We start from the raw sequence: 22,215 nt of genomic DNA, 5'->3' as shown, positions 1-22,215 counted from the left end.
GAAGGTGGGAAGAAAAGTATTACATTTGAGTAAGCTTCACGTAAGCGGCACCCAAATCTCCACACAGCTAGGAGCACAAGCTGCAGAGCAGAGAACAGACGTACAACTGAGCTGCCTGGGGAATGGTATAAATGAGAAAACCAAGTACAGTCTGCTGTAAATACCACCTTTATAAAAGTACTTTTAAGTAATAGGGTTTATAAACTCTAAAATGTTTAAGCACAGAGTTACACAGACAGACGACAGGGTTTTGTCCTTTCCATTTATTCGAAACAGAAATACTATACCAAAGTAGAAGCAGAATGTGCAAGTGAATCGCTCAACCTCACATAGACAACTCAGGCTCAGGAACTCCTGACCAACATTTCTACACACTGCTTAGTTGCAGTAAAGACAGTGGCAGAGAAGTTATATCCTCACAGAGTCCCCCTCGCTACCCAGCCCCAGATACTGGTGCAGTTCTGCTCCAGGACTACTCACTTCACTTGGGCCTCAGCTTGCATGAAGATGAATTCCCACTTCCTTGCAAATGCTCTCTGAAGTCTTGCTAAGTTTTCCTGACAAAAGATGAAAATAGTAGAGAACAATTAATTCTGGTAATTATAGCAATTGCTTGAGAGCATAGTTAGCATGTTGGGAGTTTATTTTGTTCTTTTATTTTTTTTTTTTTTTAAGCTGGAAAATTCAAGACATGGAAGTCAGCACTGGTTTCAGGTGAATTATCCCATAGGTAAAGCAAGGTTTTGACACATATTTTCAGTCTGCAGCCAAGAGAACCCTGTCAGGAGAAGTAATAGAGTGTGATGAAGACAGCCTGAGCTCTATTAGTAAAATAATGATGGACCTGTTCCCAAAAGATAGTACTGAGAAGATTTGCAAAGCTGACAACTTTCATTTCTGAGAGCAGATGGCTGCCACCTGCACATTTACTTCTCTTCCCACTTTCCCTTCCTCCCCCCTCTGCTCTCTTCTCTTCAGGCTTTTGCTAAGGTGCAAAGCCCGAGCATCCCTCGCTCTGCTCAGCCCTGGTCACTGCTGAGAGCGCTGCGCAGCTGCACAGCACTCAAGTCCGGGAATTGCCAGGATGATTCACAAAAGGAAATAGCTTGTTTGTCTCCACAATGAAAATAGCTAACTGTAGGGACCAGATCCAGATGCAGCCTTTCTCTGCGTCTGAAGTAAGAGCTCTGGTCTTGATCCATTACGGAGAGCATCATGACCTGCACATTTGGAGATGGATGTGACATTCTCACAGCTCAAGGTCAAACTCGGGACATGGCCAGAACTTCAGGCACGAATGGCACCCCAAAGTCACATATCCACAACTGCTTGGAGAAAGAGGCCTATGAGACCATTAACCCAACTCTCTTAACCATTACAGCTGGTTCAACTGTTCCAAATTTTCCTTGAAAATGAACGCTATTAGTTCTGCTGCTGTTCTTGCTACGTCTATTCTCTTTAGTTCAAGAAAATGCTTAAGCACAAGCATTTCAGTGCTAGGAGAACTCTCCCAAATTTCACTTTGAACTGTCATATAACACATAGCTTGACTCAGTTACCATCAAGTCCGCTCAAGAGTTTCAGTCTTATACATGGAGGAAAACAGTTAAGCAGATGTTTTACAGCTGCGCTGAGCTGCGATGATTTCCTTTACTGTGAACTACTTGTAATATCTGCAAAAACAATTTTTGTGGGTTTGATTTTTTTAATACTTTAAATCATGTTCACATGTGCCCTCTGGAGTAAACATGCTGAAGCCAATGAAACATCACCAAGTGAAGCATTATTTGAATCATGCTTATGTTTGGCCAATTATAAACTAAGCTAAATGCAATCATGCAAGCTTAATCATATAATGAAGAACCCTGCTTTAGCACTATAAACTGGGGGTAGGTGCCTATGAGTGGTTCAAGCAGAACCTCAACCGAGATGCTGTCCCGAGATGCTTTTTAGTGATTCTTTTTGGAAATGCCAGGTCAGTGCTGATGTCTGCAGAGAAGCATCCTATGCTAAATCACCAAAAAAAAAAATCACATTAAACATACGGAATTCCTTCCCATTCCCGTATGCCTGTTTCTCTCACTTGTGTTCAGCTTACATCTCCATTGCTGGGTCTGCTTCAGCTCCCATAATGACTAGGAAGAGTTGGTGCTGTACTTATCTGATCGTCTTTAATTAAGAGAGCAAACTTTGAATGCAGAAGTGATCTCTAATCGTGCAATGCAATATTCACAAGAAAAATGAGAGACTGCCAAGATCTAATTATTTGCCATCACTGGTGCATTGCTACTCTCAGAAGACAATGATGTGCAAAAGTACTTAGTCATAGCCTCACTGCATGTGTGTGGGAGTGTGTGTTGCTGAACAGCCTTTTTTTGCTTTATGATAGATCTTTAGAGTACTTACAAGTTAATTGGTTGGCTGTGAGCAATTTTAATGGTTTTAATAATGAAATCAACAATATGCAGAAGGAAAAATTCAGCAAAATGAGGTATAAATGCATATGGACTATTATATTCCTTCCTTTATGTCTGTACTTTGAGATAAGAACTCATGGGAAGTCTGGATACATTAGACAAGTGCCAATTTTTGCATGCTCTTCACTGGAAGGACCAAATGGTATATATGCATATCTGTATGTACAGAAGACCCAAAATTGTAGAAGGCATGAAAGAAATAAAAAGTTTATTCTAGGAAAAAAAAACTTGCAACATATGCAATACAAATGTGTTCATCATAATAAACCTGAACACACGAGTCCACTAGAACCAGTTTTGTACACAAACTCTCCACTGAAAAACCCCACACTGGAAATTCACCTGTTACACTGTTGAAATAGAAAGCAAGAAAAAGGTTGTATGATAGAAAGAAAGTTCAGCTGGTCAGCGCTACACTGCCAGAATGCAAAGAAACCCATTCCAACCCTACCCCTGCTGCCTCCATTTTCCTATTCCTATAGACCCAAACCCTGCACTATCTGAAGCTGAATTTGGGGATATTTTTTTGGATAATAACTTCATAACAGAAAACATTCCCTGAATAAGCCTGGTTCGTTATTCTTACATAGTGTACTGAAAACACAGTCCAAGCTTACTATCTGAAGACTTTCCCTTTAAGGTCTGTAGATGTATGCTATGGGTCATTAGCAGCTTAATTACTTAGTAATGCACCCGAAAATCCACCATTTCGTGTGTTGGTATCTGCTATATAAAACAGGACCTGTTAACTGGAAACAAAAGACCTATGTGAGCTTTTGTGTTATTTGCTGCAGTCTTGGAGGGCTGGCTACAATAGCAGATGCTTTAACTGGAGATGCTGCAAAGCCAGTGACATTCCCCATTCACACGCCTGATGTTGTCTCCAGATCAACCTTCACACAATTCTGACAACTCAAAAAAAAAAAAAAAAAAAATAGACACAGGAAAGGCTGACCCCAAAGCATAAAATTGCACCGTTCAGTTGGCAAACAAAGCCCTCCCCCTGTACCCCCACACTTCAAAGTCTAGCAGCAGTGTACCTACGGCTTCATAATCTGCCAGCTCCAGCCTGGCTTTGTTCTGCATGGTCCGTTTGCAAAGATAGATGGCTAAAGGGAGAAACAGAACGGAAAACAATTACAGACAGATTATAAGTACAAGTTCTTAAAAAAATAAAATAATAATAACATTGGTCCATTATTGTTCCTTCTCATCAGAAGGCAACACGAACCAAGGAGTGAGAGGGCTAAATACGCAGCTGACATTATATGCTAGCTATCTCAGAGGCCTTAAACATCTGGGATATCTCATTTAAAAGTGCTGAGAGTAGATGCCAGGACCTAATGAGACATCTGAGAAAGGCACAATTACTTCTGGGGCTGGTAAAAGATTTAGCATTAGCAAGCTGCTCCTTTCAGCACTTTAGAAATATGCCTGCCAAAGTGAGCAGCCTTGCATACCTCTGCGTTTCTTTTCCCCTAAAAATAAATAAATAATAATAACAAAAAAAAATCAGGATATTGAAATGAAAAAAGAAATATGGGCTAGATCTTAAAGGTACCATGTGACATTCTTGCATCTGCTCCATCCACATATCATATAAATTTCAAACTGTTAAGACAAGCCTTCTCCCTTTTCACCATAAGCAGACACTGCCAAAACCGATGTGGTTTGGGATCCCGAGGGTCAAGAGGAGCCCGGTGCACGATACCGAACCAGTCCCAGGCTGCCTCCTGGACAGCTTCAGCTGGATGGCCAGCTCAGCTCCATTCTGTTATGGGCTGAAACAAGGTCCCTAGCACACTGTGAGTACACGGTCAGATCTGAACTGTATAATAGAGGTTCAGTGCTCTCATTACGGGATGGATCTGGATGTGAACTGTACAGCTTCCTTGTGTTTTGCCCCTCTCTCTCATATTGCTGGGGCAGGTACAAATCATACAGTGTACCAAATTGTGAGGTGTACCAAACTGGACTGGGGCAGAATGCAAAGCATCCTCTACAGAAAACAACAATAAATCTTTTTCAGAAAATTTCAGCTTTGAAAACCATGGAGTTTTGATTTGCTGATAAAAGCAATTTTCTGACACTTCCATGTATGTTTTTCATTGGATAGCACCTCCTCTATTTAAAATATGAGAAAAATGGTGCTTTGGTGTAATTCTGCTCTATGCTATTCCTATAATTTTAACATTCATATAATAAGCCTACATTATGCATGGTAACCAGAAGGGATCAGGTCACGTATATTTATTTTCATACTTCTCAAGAACAACTTCACTTGTAAGCCATTTACACCACCAAATAAATTGAGAGCCAGTTAACTCGCAGTACTTCTTCATGCAAGGCAGTGACCTGCCATTAGCAAGTTCATTCTTGTCCCGTAAGCAGATCCATGCAAATAAAAAAGTAGGAAGAGCTGCTGGGATTTCAGTTTTATTTGGGCCTACTGCTAGTTTGGGATTATTTCCTGGGAAGACTCCATCTGCACAGACCCCTGATATGCAAAGGCTGATTATAAGCATATGTGAGAGATTTGTGGGATAGATGAAAATCTGTCACTACACGGCTCAGACAGCAGTTGCAGCTTGTCCAGCTGTGGATCAGCTCATACAGGGCTTGATTTTGAGGAGTATTGTTCCATTCAATGCCTTTGCAGCACAATAACCAGACTGTGAAACCCAGTTTCTTATCAGACACTACGGGAAAAAAACAGAACTTCCCTCTTAAGATTGTTATTCTGATATTTACAGAAAACGTATTTAGTACAGTTCAGACACATATATGGTGACTGCTTGTAAATTCTGGAAATTATTTTGCACATAATGAACGGCAACACGTTTTCTCCTAAGCAGTCGCCTCACTGGGATAAACACATAAGTCTGTATTAGCTTCCCTGCAGATGAAGACTGCAAATGAACTATCATATGACAGACACCATTGCAAGCTACTTCCCCACCCCAGCAAATGATTTCCAGAATCCATAATGATGAGTAATTATTGCCTGGGAAAGAAAAAAATGATTATTCAGGGAGGAGTTATAAACTGATCTTAGATTATGAGATATTTCAGAAGAGGCATTTCCAGAAGCTCCTGCTTTATGAGCACGCACATGGATTCACTTCCTCTTCCAATGCCACACCAGGATGCACCAATTGATTTTATCATTTAGCTGTGAAAGAAGTGTAGTTCTGGAAGAGACAGCAATATTGCACGGAGACAGCTAAAGATAACAATACTGACATATTTTCTTTATGTATTATCACTGTCTGCAGGCATTCACATGTTTAATACCCCATGCTGCAGTTTATTAGCTCATAAACCATGCTCAGTCTTCTCTTTTTACCAGCTATCAGCTGGTAATCTTAAAAAAAATAGGAGGAATAAGTCTGATGTCATATATCACGGAAGCTTAACTATGGGTTGTCATCAGTTATATACTGGCTTATTGATCAGCCAGATGAGTGCCCAAATGAGGTAACTTTTTATTGATCAACATATCAAATTCAGCTACAGATCAAAGTATGTTCACCCACAAAAGCAATACTGATATTATTTAAGATTCCCGAGGAGCAATATTCTGCTTGCCATAAATCTTGCTGAAACGAACAGAGCTATGGGAGAATGAAGGCAACAGTACGTAATATCCCGGCCCCACTGAACTCATAGGCTAAAGGACAATTTTTTTTCCCCAGTCTCAAACTTTGTGTACCAACTTTCTGCAATGAAATAATTATAGCCTCACCATAATCTGTGTTTTCTGGTTCCCAGCAGTTTGAAGGCCAAAAGTACGGTGCCTAAGAAACAACATATGCATTTTCATAATTTAAGAGATGAAAAACAAATCAGATGCAGAAAAACATTTTGAGTACAAACCGAAGAATCACAAAGTCTATGGCCCAGTCTCTGCTCTCAGGGGAAACACTGCTACAGGTCTGCGTAAAAGTGAGGATGCTTTTCCAGAAAGGTATCATCACTAACATTCCTCACTGAAGGTAGAGGCACTGTAACACTGATGGAGGATGTCCACCCTGATGACATTTTAGACAGTCTTGCCATCTCATCTGAATATGGACCTCTTACCCTCTTATCCCCAGAACCTCCTCTTTCCCCAGAAATTCACAGTCACCCTGAACCTTTTTCTTTTCTTTTTGTTAGGACCATGAGAAAAAAACCAACGTTGTGGCCTTTTATACATGCCACACACCAGTTGCTTTTTTTGGAGCAGCTACCAGTGTGGTTGGCAGCCAACAAAACAATTCACTTTTAAAATAAATCAGATGGCAGAACTCAAAACTTTTCTGATTACAGTTGTTTTGAAAGCAGAAATCCTGCTGAGCTTACTGGTTTTGTTTTCTGTCCAGGTCTCCATATTGCAGTTGCTACAATTAATTACAAGATATTACTACATGTAGCTGTATTTCAATTTTGACACAAATGAAAAATAATGTGACCACACAAATTACAGAACAGTGTTTTGCATTACTGATGCCATTCCACAAAAGAGCACAGGACATTACATGTATATAATGACAATTCCTTGCACCAAGGCACAGTGAGAAAACAGAGGGATCCAGCAGCAATACACGGTTCAATGTTCCTCACTGATATATATTCCCTGAACTTCACAACATGATGACTGTTAAAGGATGGACTGATGTTGATGTAGAAAGCAGCAACAGTGGAATGATGGAAAAGAAAAATGATTTTATCAGGTTATTTCTGCAGAAAGCTGCTGAGGAGAACTGTTGCGGGAAACGACAACAGGCAAGCAGTAAGCAAAATTGCAGGAAAAGATAAGGGAAGAAAAAAGAAAAGTCAATAAGCAGTCGAGACTACTTGATGATGTTGTTTACAGGGGCTTAAAATAAGAAAAAGAAATTAAATGATACTCTGCTTTTGAAATCTGGCTTTTGAGAGCTGCATTGGACAGCTTGATAATTTAACTTCCTATGGCATCTCTCTTAAAATGGACAAAAATACAACTAAATAGGCAATCAGCAGTGCCCCTGCTTCTGCCAAGTCTTGCATGATAGGAGGAGTAGGACTTTGTGAAAAGCAAGGGGCTGTCATGAAAAATCTTAGCCTGAGTGACACCAGGTAACCAGAAGGTGCGGAGAGATAAGGGGAGGTCTGTGATTTCCTGTGGGTTTTTTTTGTTTGTTTTTCCCCATGCTGTTGGTCTTATATGATAACAAAACCACGTTAGTAGTAGGTCTGAGAGCCTGAGCAGCAGATGAAAAGATGAGAACAGGATTTTCAAATAAAAGCTAAAAAACAACAAACAAACAAAAACAACAACAAAAAAGAAACAAAAAGGAAGAATGGTAGAGTGAATAGAAGAAATGTCACAGGAAAGATAAGGAAGCTGACAGAGATCATGCAACAGAAAAACACACATTCAACCTGCAAGATTAGACAGCAGGTTTGAACTTACAGCTTCTTTTAAAGTTAACCAATTTGTCTAAAATAAGTTGTTGCAGCACAAGCGTTCAGTTATCGAGGAACTTGACAGCAGCAGATTTTGGAAAGGGCATTGAACTCAAGCACAGGATGCTTTAAAAACTGGAGGCATCCAATCTGGGGGCACAGACACTAGGGGATAGAGGTGTCTCAGCTAAGGTGACTGACAAGGTCACACGTCCTCTGTAAAAGAGCTAAAGCCTGAAGTTTGCCCCCTCCCACCTCAATCTGTAACCAGGAGAGGATAAAAACCTGAATTTTCTGCTGTACTAGAGCTCAAATGTCCAACTCTAAAGTTTGCCCTTGCCCACTTTGGCCAGAAGGGTGGCTACTCAATTCTGCAGTAGCCAGCAGACAGCAGAAAGGGCCACAAGGAAGGCTGAGGGCTCACCAACCTGAAAACGATAGAACGTCCCATCATCTTTCAGGGTAAGGACGTGGTCTGAGATTGGAAAGACGTAACCCTGTGCAGCAATAAGACTTCCCAAGTGTATTGCTTCCCCTGCGGATGAGAAGGAAAAGAGAGAAAAGAGCAGGTATACCTCAGGAAGATGTACAATGTGAAATCCTCTGCTTTCAGCAGCGGGTGTGGTGATGACTTGCATATGACCTCATGCTCACAAGCCACGTTGTACCCATGCTGCATCCTCACACCTTCCAGTGGAATCACGCAAAGCAGGAGAGCAGAAAGCAGCCTTACAATACAGATGAAACATTACTCAAACGTTTAACCTGCTGTTTTTGTGTTTACAAAATGTCACGCACCAATTCAGCTCTAGAATCTGAATTTCACTTCAAAGCAGATTATCCACCACAGGTGACAGCTGACAAGAAGCCTGCTCCATCAGTGAACCCCACTTGCTTCTACCAAATTAGAGGAACATCTGCAGCACCAGAACATTATTCAGCATCTTTGTTCATAAAGAGAAATCTTAATGCTGCAGCACTGCCATTTGTTAGAAGAAACGGTGCTGAGGCAAGAGGTGCTAGCATATGCTAGCACTGCCAAGGCAACCCTCACCACCGCAGAGCTACCTCTGCACAGATTTTCAACTAATGTCAACTGTCAAAAGCTGCACCTACTTTCTCAGAGTTGCAAAATACACATCAGATGATCATGTGTGCCCAGGCGGATAATAAATCTATTGTCGGCAGCTGAAGTGCAGGTTTGGGATTTGACTGGACTCACGAGAAGGGATGTATGGAGAGGGTTGCTCCATGTGAGACAACACTGCCTCCATTTCAGGTTTTACATGGTGACAACAGAAACAGACTGCAAGATAAGTTGTTGATTTTTAGTCTTTCCAGGAAAGAAAAAGAAACTTCTGGACCTGCAGAAATCATTTCTTCCTTTTTCCAATAGTTCTCAGCTGTGCCAAAGTGATTTTGTTTTCTCTGACGTGTGAACTATTTGGACTACACCCATGCACTGATCACAGTTTATGGCTCATTATCCATTTATCTATCTGACACAATAAATCAGCAGCCACCATCTGATCCCGTGCTAGTGCCCATGTCATCCTTGACCAGCATGCCCCGTCAGTCATGGCTACCTTTCTTCACACCACGGAATCCTGTCAGTGTTTACCTGGTTAACCACACACATCTACCAACTTCCTTTCTAGGTCTGGGAACAGCCTTAGAATAGATCAGACTTTCTTAGCTAGCAGCAGTTTCACAGACAGGCTAGGACTCCTATGAAGTGCTTTCTCTGTGTTGTAGCGCAAGGTATTAGACTTAATTAAATTGTTGATTCTTATCTGTTTTCCTCCTCCTTTTCTTCAAATGCTTAAATCCATCTTGTTGGTCTAGTATATACACTCTGCAGCAAAATAGTACCTACTGTCTTACGGCACACACACAATACAGATTAAGGGTCCGTTTGTCCCCAGCTATAGTCACCTTACCTGGATCCTCAATGCTGAGGTTCTTCATAAGCCACTGTACAATATCAGCACCTGCAAAAACAAAACAAAAAGGAAAAATGAAAAGAAAGCACTGAACACCAAGACCAAAAGGTTTCTGAGCCCAAGAGAGAGATAACATTGAGATGAGATACAAAAGAACTGACATGAATTTTTTCCATTTTCCTTTTTAGCTCTACTGAGATTTCAAAATGTCCTTCCAGTGCCACACTGTAATTATATATTTATTGATAGGTACTAAGCCCAAGTACTCCCCTGTGCAATAGCAGACTTGCTATACCTTAAGTCAAATATTACTTTAATGGTTCCATGTAACCTCTTCTCTCCCAGTAGCTTCTCTGTCACCTCAGCATACAGGGAACTGTTTCTGAGAGCACTACCTAGCAAGGGGACAAAGGCGCAGTTACTGGCACCTTGCACCTTTAACGTCAGGGGCAATCATCTGTAAGCGTAGAACTGAATTATCAGTTGAAAAAAAAAAAAACACACAGTGAAAAGTCTAGCACTTGTCAAAGACAAGCAACATCTTGTAGAAGAAAGTGGGACTAAGCGTGCCTGAAACCAAGCCACTGCTGAGTTGGCACTTGCTAGTGATCCCACCAACAGTATGGTGGCCAGGAGCAGAGGAAAGGGTCTTTAAGTTCTATCAGGTAATTTTTTTTTCCCAATTTATTTATTTATTTATTTTGAGTTTTCAGGGGTCATCAGCTAGTAACAAAACTTGTTACAATCTTATAAACAGTGGTTATATGAACAGTCAGTGCTTAGCACACTGAGCATGGATAAAAAATATTTATATGGTCATGTGGACACAGAGCACATACAAATGTCGGACTGATCTTAGAGCTGCTTTCCACAGGTGGGAGCCACCTAGGAGCACTGTGTCGTGGCTGGGCTGGTGGTAAATCTCTCTTGGTGATGTCTTCTTCTGGCACTCAGGAACTCGGATGACCCGCAACCAGTCACACAGCAGAACCCCAACAAGAGAGCCCATTTGAACTAATTTACAGCCTCACAAACCTCAGGAGTCCTAGCTGACCACTGCTTTAGCTCATTTTCTCACACCCTGCATAAACAATAGATAGCCAAGAAATCAGCGATCCTTTCACTAAAGTAACATTACACAATTGAATAACAGAATGTGTTGGCTCTCACCCATAAACATCGTGCTTTAATGTCTGGTGCAATAAACCAGATTTTTAGTCAGCCCTGACTTGTCCATGGAGAATGTTCTATGAATTCAATACATGGGATGTTTTCTTGGTATTTTGCTGGCAGACAAGAGCATGTTGGGCAGGGGCTGAGCCAGCCAGAGATGAACCACCCCTGGCCCAGATGTGCTGTCTAGGGCTGAGCCCAGCCCATCCAGGTCACAGTGTCTGCCTCTGAAATATCACATAGACATGCTGTTACACAGGCTAAGCATCAAAGACTCAAGAGTCGAGTAAAACTTTTACTGAGTAATAGATTTACTCAGGAAAAGAGTTCTGAGAGGGCCAAAACTACCTGCTAAATGAAAACTCATCCAGTGTACAGTGGTAGCTGAAAAATATATGGGGAAAATATTCAGAGTCAGTAACTGTTGTGTTGGACATGTTTATAAAATAGAAAATGTTATTAACAAACAAAGATTTTCCCTTTTGCCTTTTATAAAACAAAAATGGCCTAAAGATATAACAAACACGGGCTTACAAAAACATTTCAAGAAGACTCAAATTGAAGCACTTCTGTGTTGTCAGGAACCAAATAAAAACTCACAGGTTGCTGTCTTGGTTCAAGGTAAACCAGAATCTTTCTTGATTTTTCTGTTCATCTCCCAGAGTAAGAAGTCCACAATTTGTTCTGATTTTGGTCTCAGATCACAGGCTTGCAGTACTCTCTTAGTCATTTTATTCCCAAGTGACGTGACAGCTCAAATCTGAAAATCTCCTAGAGAAGTTCATTGTCTTGCTTAAGAGCAAGGGAGGCAAAGTGCCTTCTAACCAATTCCTTTCAAAATATACAGGAATACTTAATGCAGAATTAACTCTCCATAGTATGATCATGACTCCAGCTCTGCTTTTCTTTTGAGGAATTTTCATCAAACTAAAACACAATGCTGAAAGCAGATTTGCCAGCCTTTCTTCCCCATCTTGTTAAGATTTAAAAAAGAAAGGTTTAAAGTGGCAAACTGAAAACATCAGCTCAGCCAGAACTACTGCCATCAGTCACTCCAGCATATAGGCAACACTCGAGATCACGGATTTTAATTCCTCTCTGTTAAAAATATGAAGTCATTCCTGAATGTTGCCAAAAGCCTGGAAGATTTTATAGCTGTTCTCCTGTTGTCCTGAGGCAGACAGATTATCTTTCTGCTGAGTTTGCTGAACCATTATTTATCACCTGCCAAGACTGATTACTCCCCCTCGGGACAATGACAAGTCTTTCCTTCCTCTGTTAATTACTGTCATCATTAATAGCCATGTCACTAATTAATATTCAATCATAATGAAAACTCTTTGCTGACATCTCCCACAATACTTTCAACTTTTAGGGTTACCCTTACATTGGCTTTGCTTCTGCTTGTGGCTGTTCCTATCACCACAATCTGGTTTTGCCCATCTACAAACTCTGTTTATGCCCTTTCTCATATTAGAAAATTCAGAGCTAGCCTTTTAAGACACCGTGAAGATGTGAGTGAATCCTTTACAAGACCCTCCTCTATCAGATCAAGACACAGACTCCTTATCTGTAAGTTTTCCAGAAAATTTCTTCTTAATCTCTTCCATAGATTAGGCCCAACTGACAGTCCCCTTTTAATTCACCTTCCCTGAAAGATCTTCTCTGGCTGATTTTCAGATTCCACATTTCACAAGCACTTTCAGAGGACACCCAAGGGTAACCCTTGATCCTGACACATTTCCACTAAACCCTAACAGGGCATTTGAGATCTAGAAAAAAATAGTTGGGTATGTTTTCATAATACAAGTGTTGCTGGATCTAGGTAGAGGAATGGCTCGCACGTCCTCTATACTCCTCTCTATATACCTTTGTTTTCTCTGAGTCAGTTTGCTCAGTTCAAGGATAGACAACAGCCTGAGAACATCTATTTCCTCCTCACCTATTATGAAATTTATCTCGTTGCTTTAGGGTTTTCTTTAAAGCTGAGGTAGATGAGGCTGCTTAATGCCAACACAATAGTTATATCCTCATGCTCAAACAGATTCACAATGACCATTTTTTTCCACCTACCTGGTTGAGAGACAGAGTAGCAGTTTTATATTGCTTGCTATTTTCTCCATTTTCTGTTCAGCCTCAGTGATCCCATAAGAGTAACCAGTGTTCTCAGAAGGCCATTGCCTGTCAACATGACAAACGACTGGCCAGCCAAAGAAAGACAAATTAGAAAAAAGTTCACATGGTGTGAGGCCATTGGCAAGATGCAGTTAATGAGGTGAGTCCCCACCACCTTCTGTACTCAACCTAAGTTGTTCCAGCTCTTCCAGAAAATCCAGGGTTTACTTAGAAAACATAGAGCCATCCCTCCTCTACTCACTGTGTGAAACAGCAGAACACCTCCAGCGCTTTCTAAAGATCTGCTGCCTGGAGAGGAGAGAGTCTCTGGGCAAAGGGGCCAGGACCAACAGGGCCTGCTTGTCATCCAACAGGTTGGGCACGTCCCTAACAAAGTACACACACACACACGCATGTTGTATATATAAGTTTAAAAAAAATAAAAAAATGCCAGAGCGCTTCTAAAGCTTCAGCAAGCGTGTATCTTTGCATTTCTTTTGAGGCCGAACAGGACAACTGCATTTTTTGCTGAGTATCCTAAGGTGGCAGAGCTGGTAAGTTCTGAGGAGAGGAGCTCCACAGAGACCTGCCATGGATGGCATGTCGCACGTCACCAAGATGTGGCATGAGGACTGGGGTGCTTTGGGCCTCAGGATTGGCTCACAGCACACTGACAAACATTAACAATGAACAAAGTGGAGTCTTAAATAAAACAAACAGTCTGATCTTGTTACAGACGAATTTGTCTCATATATACATGTACAGTAGCAAACATAAGATTTCAGGGTTATTTCCCGAGTTTTTTTTTTTTTTTTTTGTCCAGTGCTAGTGTAACCCTGATGCTCTCTTGACATATTTTAAAGTTTTATTACTATTATTTTTAAAAAGGAATGTGGAAAAAAAAGTGAAATGTTCAGATCTTTCCTAGACATTATCTACTCACTCCATGACACGCTATGTGAGCAAACAAGCTGCGTGCCCGGCCTCTTTCATCAGTCATCTACAAAATCAAGGTTCAGACAGCATTTTGATGCAGGGGTGAAAATGTGTTCTCCTTCCTGTCACTTCGTTTTTGAAAACAGATGAACCCATTTTAGCACCAAATTTTCCAAACAATTTACTCCTGAACTCAGACCAATCTTAAAATATTTCTATCAGAAAAGTAAGCCTGAAAAAAAATCACAAGCAGTCAAAAAGATTTATAAGAATACCTACACGTGTGTCTGAGCAGCCACTCCAGCTGCTTTCTACTCTGCCAACCACAGCAATCACACCAATAAATGGAAAAAATGGTTTCTTCTTTTTTTTTTTTTTTCCTCTCCACAACAGCACTGGGTCCTTGGTAAGTCTAGGAACAAAAGGCTAATTAATTGGGGTTTGTGAAAATAAATAAACGACACCCATGCTAAAAGCCAAAATGATTTTATACTGAGTTTCTCAAGGCCTTCAGCACTCCCTGCTACCATTTTTCCCCACACAAATCTCCCACTGACTTCCACAGTGATTTCATCTAGGTTGGAAGCCCAGAATCCTGCTCACAACAAAGATTTAATGCAAAGCTCCAGTTTTTACTGTACTGTATTAAAAAAAAAAAAAAAGGGGGGGGGGGAGAAAAATCTGGGTCTCTCCCTCCCTAGTATTGTGTTACAAATAATGGGGAAACACTTTACAGAACTTGCCTATGATACGCACATAAATAAATACCAATAACAGAGTAAAAAACCCAACACTCAGCAGCTGACTCAGAAAATGTGGTAATTGCACCACTCAGTGTCAGCAAGGAGCATCATCAAAGCTACAACAGCTTAGAGCTCCTACCTATAGAAATTTCCCTTTACATTAGGCTCACTTTAAAATTTGTTTGTGAATTATTAACAACCATTAGCAGCAGAACTATTACCCCTTTTTGACCACAGCAGCTGAAGGTTTTAAGGAGTCTTTATTTTTATTCATCATAACTTTTGAGTGCCCGAATTCACAATTCATTTTTCTCATAATAAAAAATTGGAAAATATAATACTTGTGTGAAGCAAGGATGCTGCTTGCTGCAGGGTGGCAAGCAGCACGTAGCACTAAATTGTGCATGGGCACTCCAGGATGATAAAACAAGAAGAAGAATGGAAGATTTGTAAATTTAATGGGTTCAAAACCTGCAAGTCCTCTACATTTTCCTGACAAGTGTGGGTTACTTATCACAGGGTTTGGGCTGATATGCCATTCCAACCACTTATTCAGCCCTTCTCTGTCTCCTTTACTGTTATCTACAGAGAGCTGTTCTGCATGTTTGTCCACTTATATCAAATGTCAATATTTCAGAGATGAGTCCCAGAGAAATACTAATCATAGGTGTTTGTATGTTGCTTTTGAATTTCAGAAGCACACTGTACCTCTCTTGCGTGAGTGCCCATACCTGTGTAAACAAAACTCTGTGAATCTGATTGCAGATTTATCAAGACCCTATTAAAATTAATGGCCCTGACATCTGACTCTTGCTTGTTCCTGTTCCTGCCACCAGGCCCTGAAGCAAAATTAACAGCAAGTCTATTAACAAATTCTTTCACAAGAGGGAGCAATGACCCAGGCCCTCAGCTGCACTGCCAGGGGTTCACACTTGTGTTGTAGGGCAAGGGACAGAGGAAAACTTTCCAAGGGAAAGCAATGCCAAGGGCTCACCCTGCTAATACCTCCTTCTTCTGGACTGCTATTTGGAGGGAGTCTGGCTAGCAAAACGCACACACTGCTGCCACGCAGACCCGTGTGGGCTAACCCGCCCGGGTAGCACAGGCATATACCAGACCATAAGATCTCAGAGGTACCAGCCCTGGACTGCTCCCGTTATGACGCTGCCCTCCAAGAAGCGGTTCAGCTTTGCACCCTGAATGCAAGCAGCATGAGACACACCCAAAGACAGGCGTCTTGCTTTCAGCACTCTCCCATCAACACCACCTAAAGGCAGGCTCAGCCCATGCTGAGCAGCCGAGAGCAGCGGCCTTGAAGCGATCACATGGCGGCCACGTTAGCAGGGCTGTGTCAGCGAGCCCTTTAATGGATGCACAGTTAATCCCGGTGGATGAGGTCTGGCAGCACGGCTTAACCTGGGTCCTCAACTGGAAAAAAAGCAGAACCAGCAAAAGGTCTTCTTCCAGCTGACCTGCACCGACACAAAGCAGTTGGCAGTCGGCATCAGCCTTGTTCTTACCCTGTGCTTCGATGGTGCAGCATCACTTCAGCCTGGGCCCAACGCTCACACCCGGTGTTCAGCAGCTCTGACTGCTTGCACAGAGGCCAGGCAGCAGCTGTACCTCAGGAGCAATTACACTGATCCATGTTCAATGCTCCTCATCTGCCTTGGGAAACCTGTGCTGCTGGCAGCTCTGTGGTGTCTCCAGTTGGGCCTGGTGTAACTAAAGCTCAACACACAAACGCACACCCTCGAGAAGCCAGATTATGCCAGAGCCCCGGTGCAAGCATCCCTGTGGTGCTTTGCGTGGCTAGGACATGGCTGCTCTGAAGCGAAGTCATACTGCCTGACCAGCACCCAAACCTCGTTCCCTCCCCAAATGCAACGCTGAGCAAACTGCTTTTACTACAAGTACAGGAAGAAATTGCAAATCAGAAGACCTAACAACTCCACAATTTGTGTCATTCAAATGTGTACCTATAATACCCACAGAAGACAGGCATGCTGTCTTTAGAGGCGTTATAAATGTATACAAGAGGCAGGAAAACTGCGTTCCCGGTCTCCCAGCAGCAATAGTTACCACATGCAACAGTACCAGAAGTCACCTCCTTTTACAAATTGTTAAGAACTGTAGATGTGTTAAGTTGTAACTTCACACTTGCAATTTATCATAAATTTACAGTTGCATTTCAGGCTGCTCTGCCTTTACGTTACTCAAGCTACCGAAGCGGCTCGTATAGCTCCACAGCTTGGCTCCGTGCCATGCAGCAGCGCTTAGACCCCGTTCCCCGTGCTGTCAAAACAACTCAGCAACAAAACAGCCAGGGAAGCAACTTCCAGCACTGCTGGAATCGGGGCTATTCCAGGTTCCCGTGTCAGATCTTGTTAGGGCTGAAACATTTTTACTCTTATGCAATTCATGCGCACTGTCTTCAAATCAAAGGCAATCTCTCTGCCATTTCTATCATACTAATATTTTTAATAGCAAATCTTCTCCTAAAGGAAAGGGGAAGATCAATAGTGCACAGAGCCAACTGGTGTATTTCAGCATGGGATTGTCAGGTCCCTTCACTTTGTGTCCTCACTCCCAAAGTGGGTTTCAAATGCTGTCAAACCCCCTGCCCTCGCCACTGCTCTCACAGTTTCCCTGCATAGGTGTGAATGTCACTGACCTGTGTATGACAGTATGTACAGTGCACCTAAAGCTACAGCATTTTGACGATTCTGGTACTATATTTGTTTGCTAGGAGATCTGACCCTGTTGTCCTTGCATGAGCCAGGTTCCCATGAATTTTGACAGGAATCCTGTTTGCAGCAGCACTCAAATTCTCAGCCTCCAGAAGTGCTCAGGCCATGACAAATCTCTCTTACACAAGATCACACACTCCTGTGTTAACTATGACAACATTTTCTCTCTATTACTGCCAAGAATAATTAGCAGCATCAAATTTTCTAAGAAACCTGCTTTGTCCTGACACGTTGCTACTCTTTTCTTTCCCATTCTTCAGGAGAGGTTGGGAACCACACGCAGTGCTCGTGGTGATGTAATAACAGTCGCATTACCTGGAAAATGAAATAACCCGACATCTGAAGCTCTTTTCCCTCCAGGAGTTCATCGTCCTGAAAATGAAATAATCAGGTCTGTACAGCTTTCCCCCCTCGTTTGCCTGCTAGGCCTTTCAATCACACATTAAGCAGGGTGCACCGGAGAGCAGTTAGCCTCATTGGACCTCTGCACTGGTGCAGCGGTTGGTCAGGGACAATTCTCCAGCACGATTAAGGTTGCATGTATAATAACTTCTAGCCAAGGGTAACTCTATATGAATTATGATCATTTAGCAATTGCTGACAATTTACTTAGTGCCACACAAAACAAAGAGGTAACATTAGCACCAACATTAGAGGCCATAATTCAAGCAGGGCTCCCGAAGCCATGCGTTAAAGGTGTTTGTACTGGCAAGCAGCAGCTAGCTGATTCTGCTGGCAACACCATTCAAATACGCATTTCAAATATAGGCATTTATCAGTGTGGATTTTAAATGTGCAGAACAATTTAATAACACTGAAACAAATCAGCAAGCACAAATCTGTCAGTATTCATAATTACGTTACAAGTTCAAAATGGGTAAATCATTTTTTCCTTTCTCCTGTTTGATGGATTTCATAGGGCTGCATGTAATAATAGAAGCAGTAAAGTCAACAATCTGCTTCTCTTAAATACCCCCACACAAAAACTACATTTTCTGTTAAGTACTCTGAGTTTATTTTACCAAATAACTGAAAATAAGAAGCATTTTAAAAAGCTGCATTAAACGACTGCTATTCAGTTTAAACGTGTCAAAACATCGCATAGCTCAGAACTACAAAATATCTGTCTATATGATTTATAAAAGATGTTTTTGTTTCTGTTCTAAGAGCAACTCTAGCTTGTAAAATAACTTACATTTCTTCCTTTTTCTTCCCCACTAAGAAGCTGAAGATCAGCATTTTATTTAACTCCTTTCCGGGTAAACGTGGGTTTGGACTTGGCAAAGCTGATGCGCTGCTCCGAGGCCATGATGATTTCAGAAAGCAACAGCCCCTGAAGGTGGGGCAGGCTTGGAGCAGACCAGGAGCACCTGGCACATCTTCTATAATGCCGTTCAGCAGGCAGTGACCACCAGCCTTGTTTGAGGTGTGATGCCCCGAGCAGGCAGCACTGCCGCTCTCCTACCTCCATCCAGCACAGCCTCGCTCCAAGGCCCAGCAGTTTCACTCATGTCTTTCCCATGCCACACCGTGGTGCTTAGCAGCAGGCAGGGCCTGCCTGTGCAGATTTGCACAAACAAGCCTTACAATGCAGCAAACCATTCTAGCATTTTTAGTTCACAAATATGTACAACCCCATATCTTCTCCACATAACACAAAGGAAAAAAAAAATAGAGTGAGCAATACTGTGTTGTGTAATGCCTTGGGAAGTATTTTAATTCATCAGAAGTTTTGCAATGTTGAGAGTGAGAAGTCTTAAAAGGTCTTCAGAGGAGACTTATACAAGCGATCGGAGAAACTAGAACTACATAAGATACTTTACCAAAAAAAAAGCTTAGTGTAAATATCAAAATGAAAAGAAAAGCAAATACATTTCACCAGTGCACACAAGACTCCCATATTTGCTTTCCATATTCAGACTGCAGTATCGTCAGGGTGCCACCAGCAAGCACTGTGCGAATGCAGACGGAGTTAGTCTGTCTCTGAATTCCATTCCTGGCGTAAGCTGACTGACGGATTGTCAGGGCAGCAGTTCAACTTCAATGAGCAGTGACAGAAAGCAAGAGCTGCTTTTGCAAACGTGCACACCCGCTGGAAACCTGTTTAACAAAGTCACAGGCAGAGACTACAGAACAGACACACCGCCACACGGGTTTTATGGCAAATCAATGCTTATTTAAATGAAAGCAAAGCTTGCCTTAGACACGGGACAGACCAGGCCAGATTACAACGATTCCCTGCGTCCTTTCAGCTGACACCTCCTGTCCAGCACACACTGCCTCTGCCCTGGCCCCTTCCCACCGGCTCGCCCCTGGGTGGCAGCAGGCAGCCTGTGGAGCTGTGGGGTGGAGGATGGCTGGTGGGTACCCTGAGGGGCTCCTCCTGGGGGGTCACAGCCTGCTGACACAGCACCACGACCAGCTTCTGGCAAATCAGATTGACAGCACGACCATCAACAGGCTGAGAGGAGCGGAGGGAGCGGGCACCATCCTCGCCCTGCCCAGGGAGACACGAGGGGGAGAGGGGACGATGTCTGCACTGAAGCCAATCGCAGGGTCACAGAGAAGAGAGATGGAAAGGTCCCAACAAATCACCCTGCAGAATTACAGCATCACAGCAAAAAAAAAAAATGTGTGAAAAGACGCATGGAAAGGCAGAGTTGAGGACACGGCTTGTTTTTTTTTTCTGTTTACTTCGCACCATCCCCCCAGGACCACGCAGTTGGGAGGAACGCGCTCAGATGCTTGACGCTCCCCTTGTCTCTGAGTCACCAGTGCCTTGTAGGAACAGCCCCCAGAAGTACAGAAGCGTGCAGAAGTGTTTGTGAGGTCTTACGGGCTACAGACCTTGCTTTTTATAAATATATTCACTTCTGGTTTACCGGGGAGGTAAAAGAAATCGGTTGCTTCTGCAGATCTCGGAAATACAATCACGTAAAAGCCTGGGCTCAAGAGGAGGACTCGCATGGTTGAACTTCTGTAATCTGAACTTATTCCTTCCTCCCAGCGGAAACCACCCAAAACTTAATGGGTTAAAGGTTTGACCTTATGAATTAAACTGAATCATTTATGAGGGGTGAAATATAAGCAGCAAAAGATACAAAATGCATTGAGAGAAATAGAAGTTCTAAAGAAAAAAAAAGTTTCAAAGTAAGGCACTACAGCACATTTATCTAAAGAACAGTACAACAGAAACAGTAGAGAAAGTCAGCTCCAAAAGAGATTATGTTAAACCTAGGCAAAAAGTTTGACAAAAGTCACTTCTGTCTAAAAAATGTTTTGTCATATAGATAAACTTAAAAAAGAGACAACAAAAGTCTTTGTCTCATTATTTCCCCCCAGAAGCACAGGCCGGAGAGTAATTAGCTGGACTGCTCATTGTATGGTCTCTGCTGCAAGAATGAGCACCAAAGTGATGTGTGGAAGAAGTGGGACCAGAAATCCAGCTGCACAAGTGCATGGTAACGTGGTGATCGTTAATCATGAGATCTGAGTGTAATTATGTAGAACACATGTATTAACGTTATATATATACATATTATAAATACTATGTACTTCTCAATGCAATATAGGGTTTCTGAAGGCCACATAAAAATCCTAAGTCCCATCAACTCTGACATCGTAAAGGCTTCCCAAGCAACCTCATATTTTCTATGGAAAGGTACTCCTCCCTCGGGAAGAGTATGGGCCAGCATTTGGGATTCTGTACCACTGTACTGCAAATAACACCGTCACGACTCTGCTGATGCCAGTCTAAAGCATGTCTGGTCAGTACTTATGGCTGTGGTATCTCACAGACTCAGCAGATTCTGTGTACTATACTGATTTATTCGAAAATAAACTTTTTATCCTGTTGACACTGGGATTAGCAGTAGCTTACGCTGCACACGCACAGACGAGTGCGGACGCACTGGAAAGCAGAGTCCTGCAGTCCCTTATTCAGTGAGCACACAGTTTAAGTTACACACTCTCCTCCAGCAACTGAGATTTGTTCCCCTCTTGCAGTCAAAGAGTAAAAGAGTAGAACTGAAGGGAGAAAATGTGCAAGGAGAGGATTTGCATGTAAAATCCAGTCACAAGGAATAATAACATAGATGTTGAAAACAGTAAGTATGTAAAAATGAGTTACTTTTGCCAAACCTAAATGGTTCAAGTGCTACTCTGAATATAAGTCTACAAAACCACTCCCTGCAAATACATAAATAAAAAGAGTGGCCTCTGTTTAAGAACACGTGAACTTAATTTTCTATGTTTCAGCATCAGCAAGGTTTGCAAAACTACTTCTAATGAACCTACACCAATACACCAGTCACTCATTATTCACTTGTCATTAGGGACAGCAATTCAACTAATGTGTCTGCTGAACAGCAGTGCTGACTCCCCTGAATCATGTATCACATGGTTTCCTTGTGTAACGAGGACTTTTCCACAGTAAGCTCCAGTGTTGGCAACACCTTCATTTGACATGCATCTTAGCCACCTACTTTGAATGAGCTCCTGCAGGAGTCTTTCCCTCCCTGTTTTACACAGGAACCCTAAGATGTCTAAAGCTATGTGGTGCACCAAACAGAAATAATATACTAACACCCTACCCCCCAGCTACTTGCTGACGCTCCCGTTTCAGGCTAATGTTTTCAAAGTTTTCTCA

The 22,215-nt window shown here is 42.2% G+C and overlaps 1 protein-coding gene across 22 annotated transcripts in view; it reads right to left on the bottom strand.

Annotated features, from left to right (window-relative positions):
- RGS6 (regulator of G protein signaling 6) overlaps window positions 1-22,215 on the bottom strand; it is a 278,204-nt gene that overhangs the window by 64,779 nt on the left and 191,210 nt on the right. For 11 of the 22 annotated variants that reach the window (XM_083839323.1, XM_083839328.1, XM_083839337.1 and 8 more), the window contains 5 exons: window positions 9,848-9,898; window positions 8,336-8,442; window positions 6,223-6,274; window positions 3,522-3,586; window positions 481-557 (listed from right to left, as the gene is read on the bottom strand). In XM_083839323.1, coding sequence (XP_083695449.1) covers window positions 481-557; window positions 3,522-3,586; window positions 6,223-6,274; window positions 8,336-8,442; window positions 9,848-9,898 — 352 coding nt within the window. The other 11 variants (XM_083839322.1, XM_083839327.1, XM_083839320.1 and 8 more) reach the window with 5 other exon arrangements.

Source organism: Anser anser (assembly GCF_964211835.1).
Source record: "Anser anser genome assembly, chromosome: 5".
Taxonomy (NCBI): Eukaryota; Metazoa; Chordata; class Aves; order Anseriformes; family Anatidae; genus Anser; species Anser anser.
This window is presented reverse-complemented; position numbering and strand designations above follow the sequence as displayed.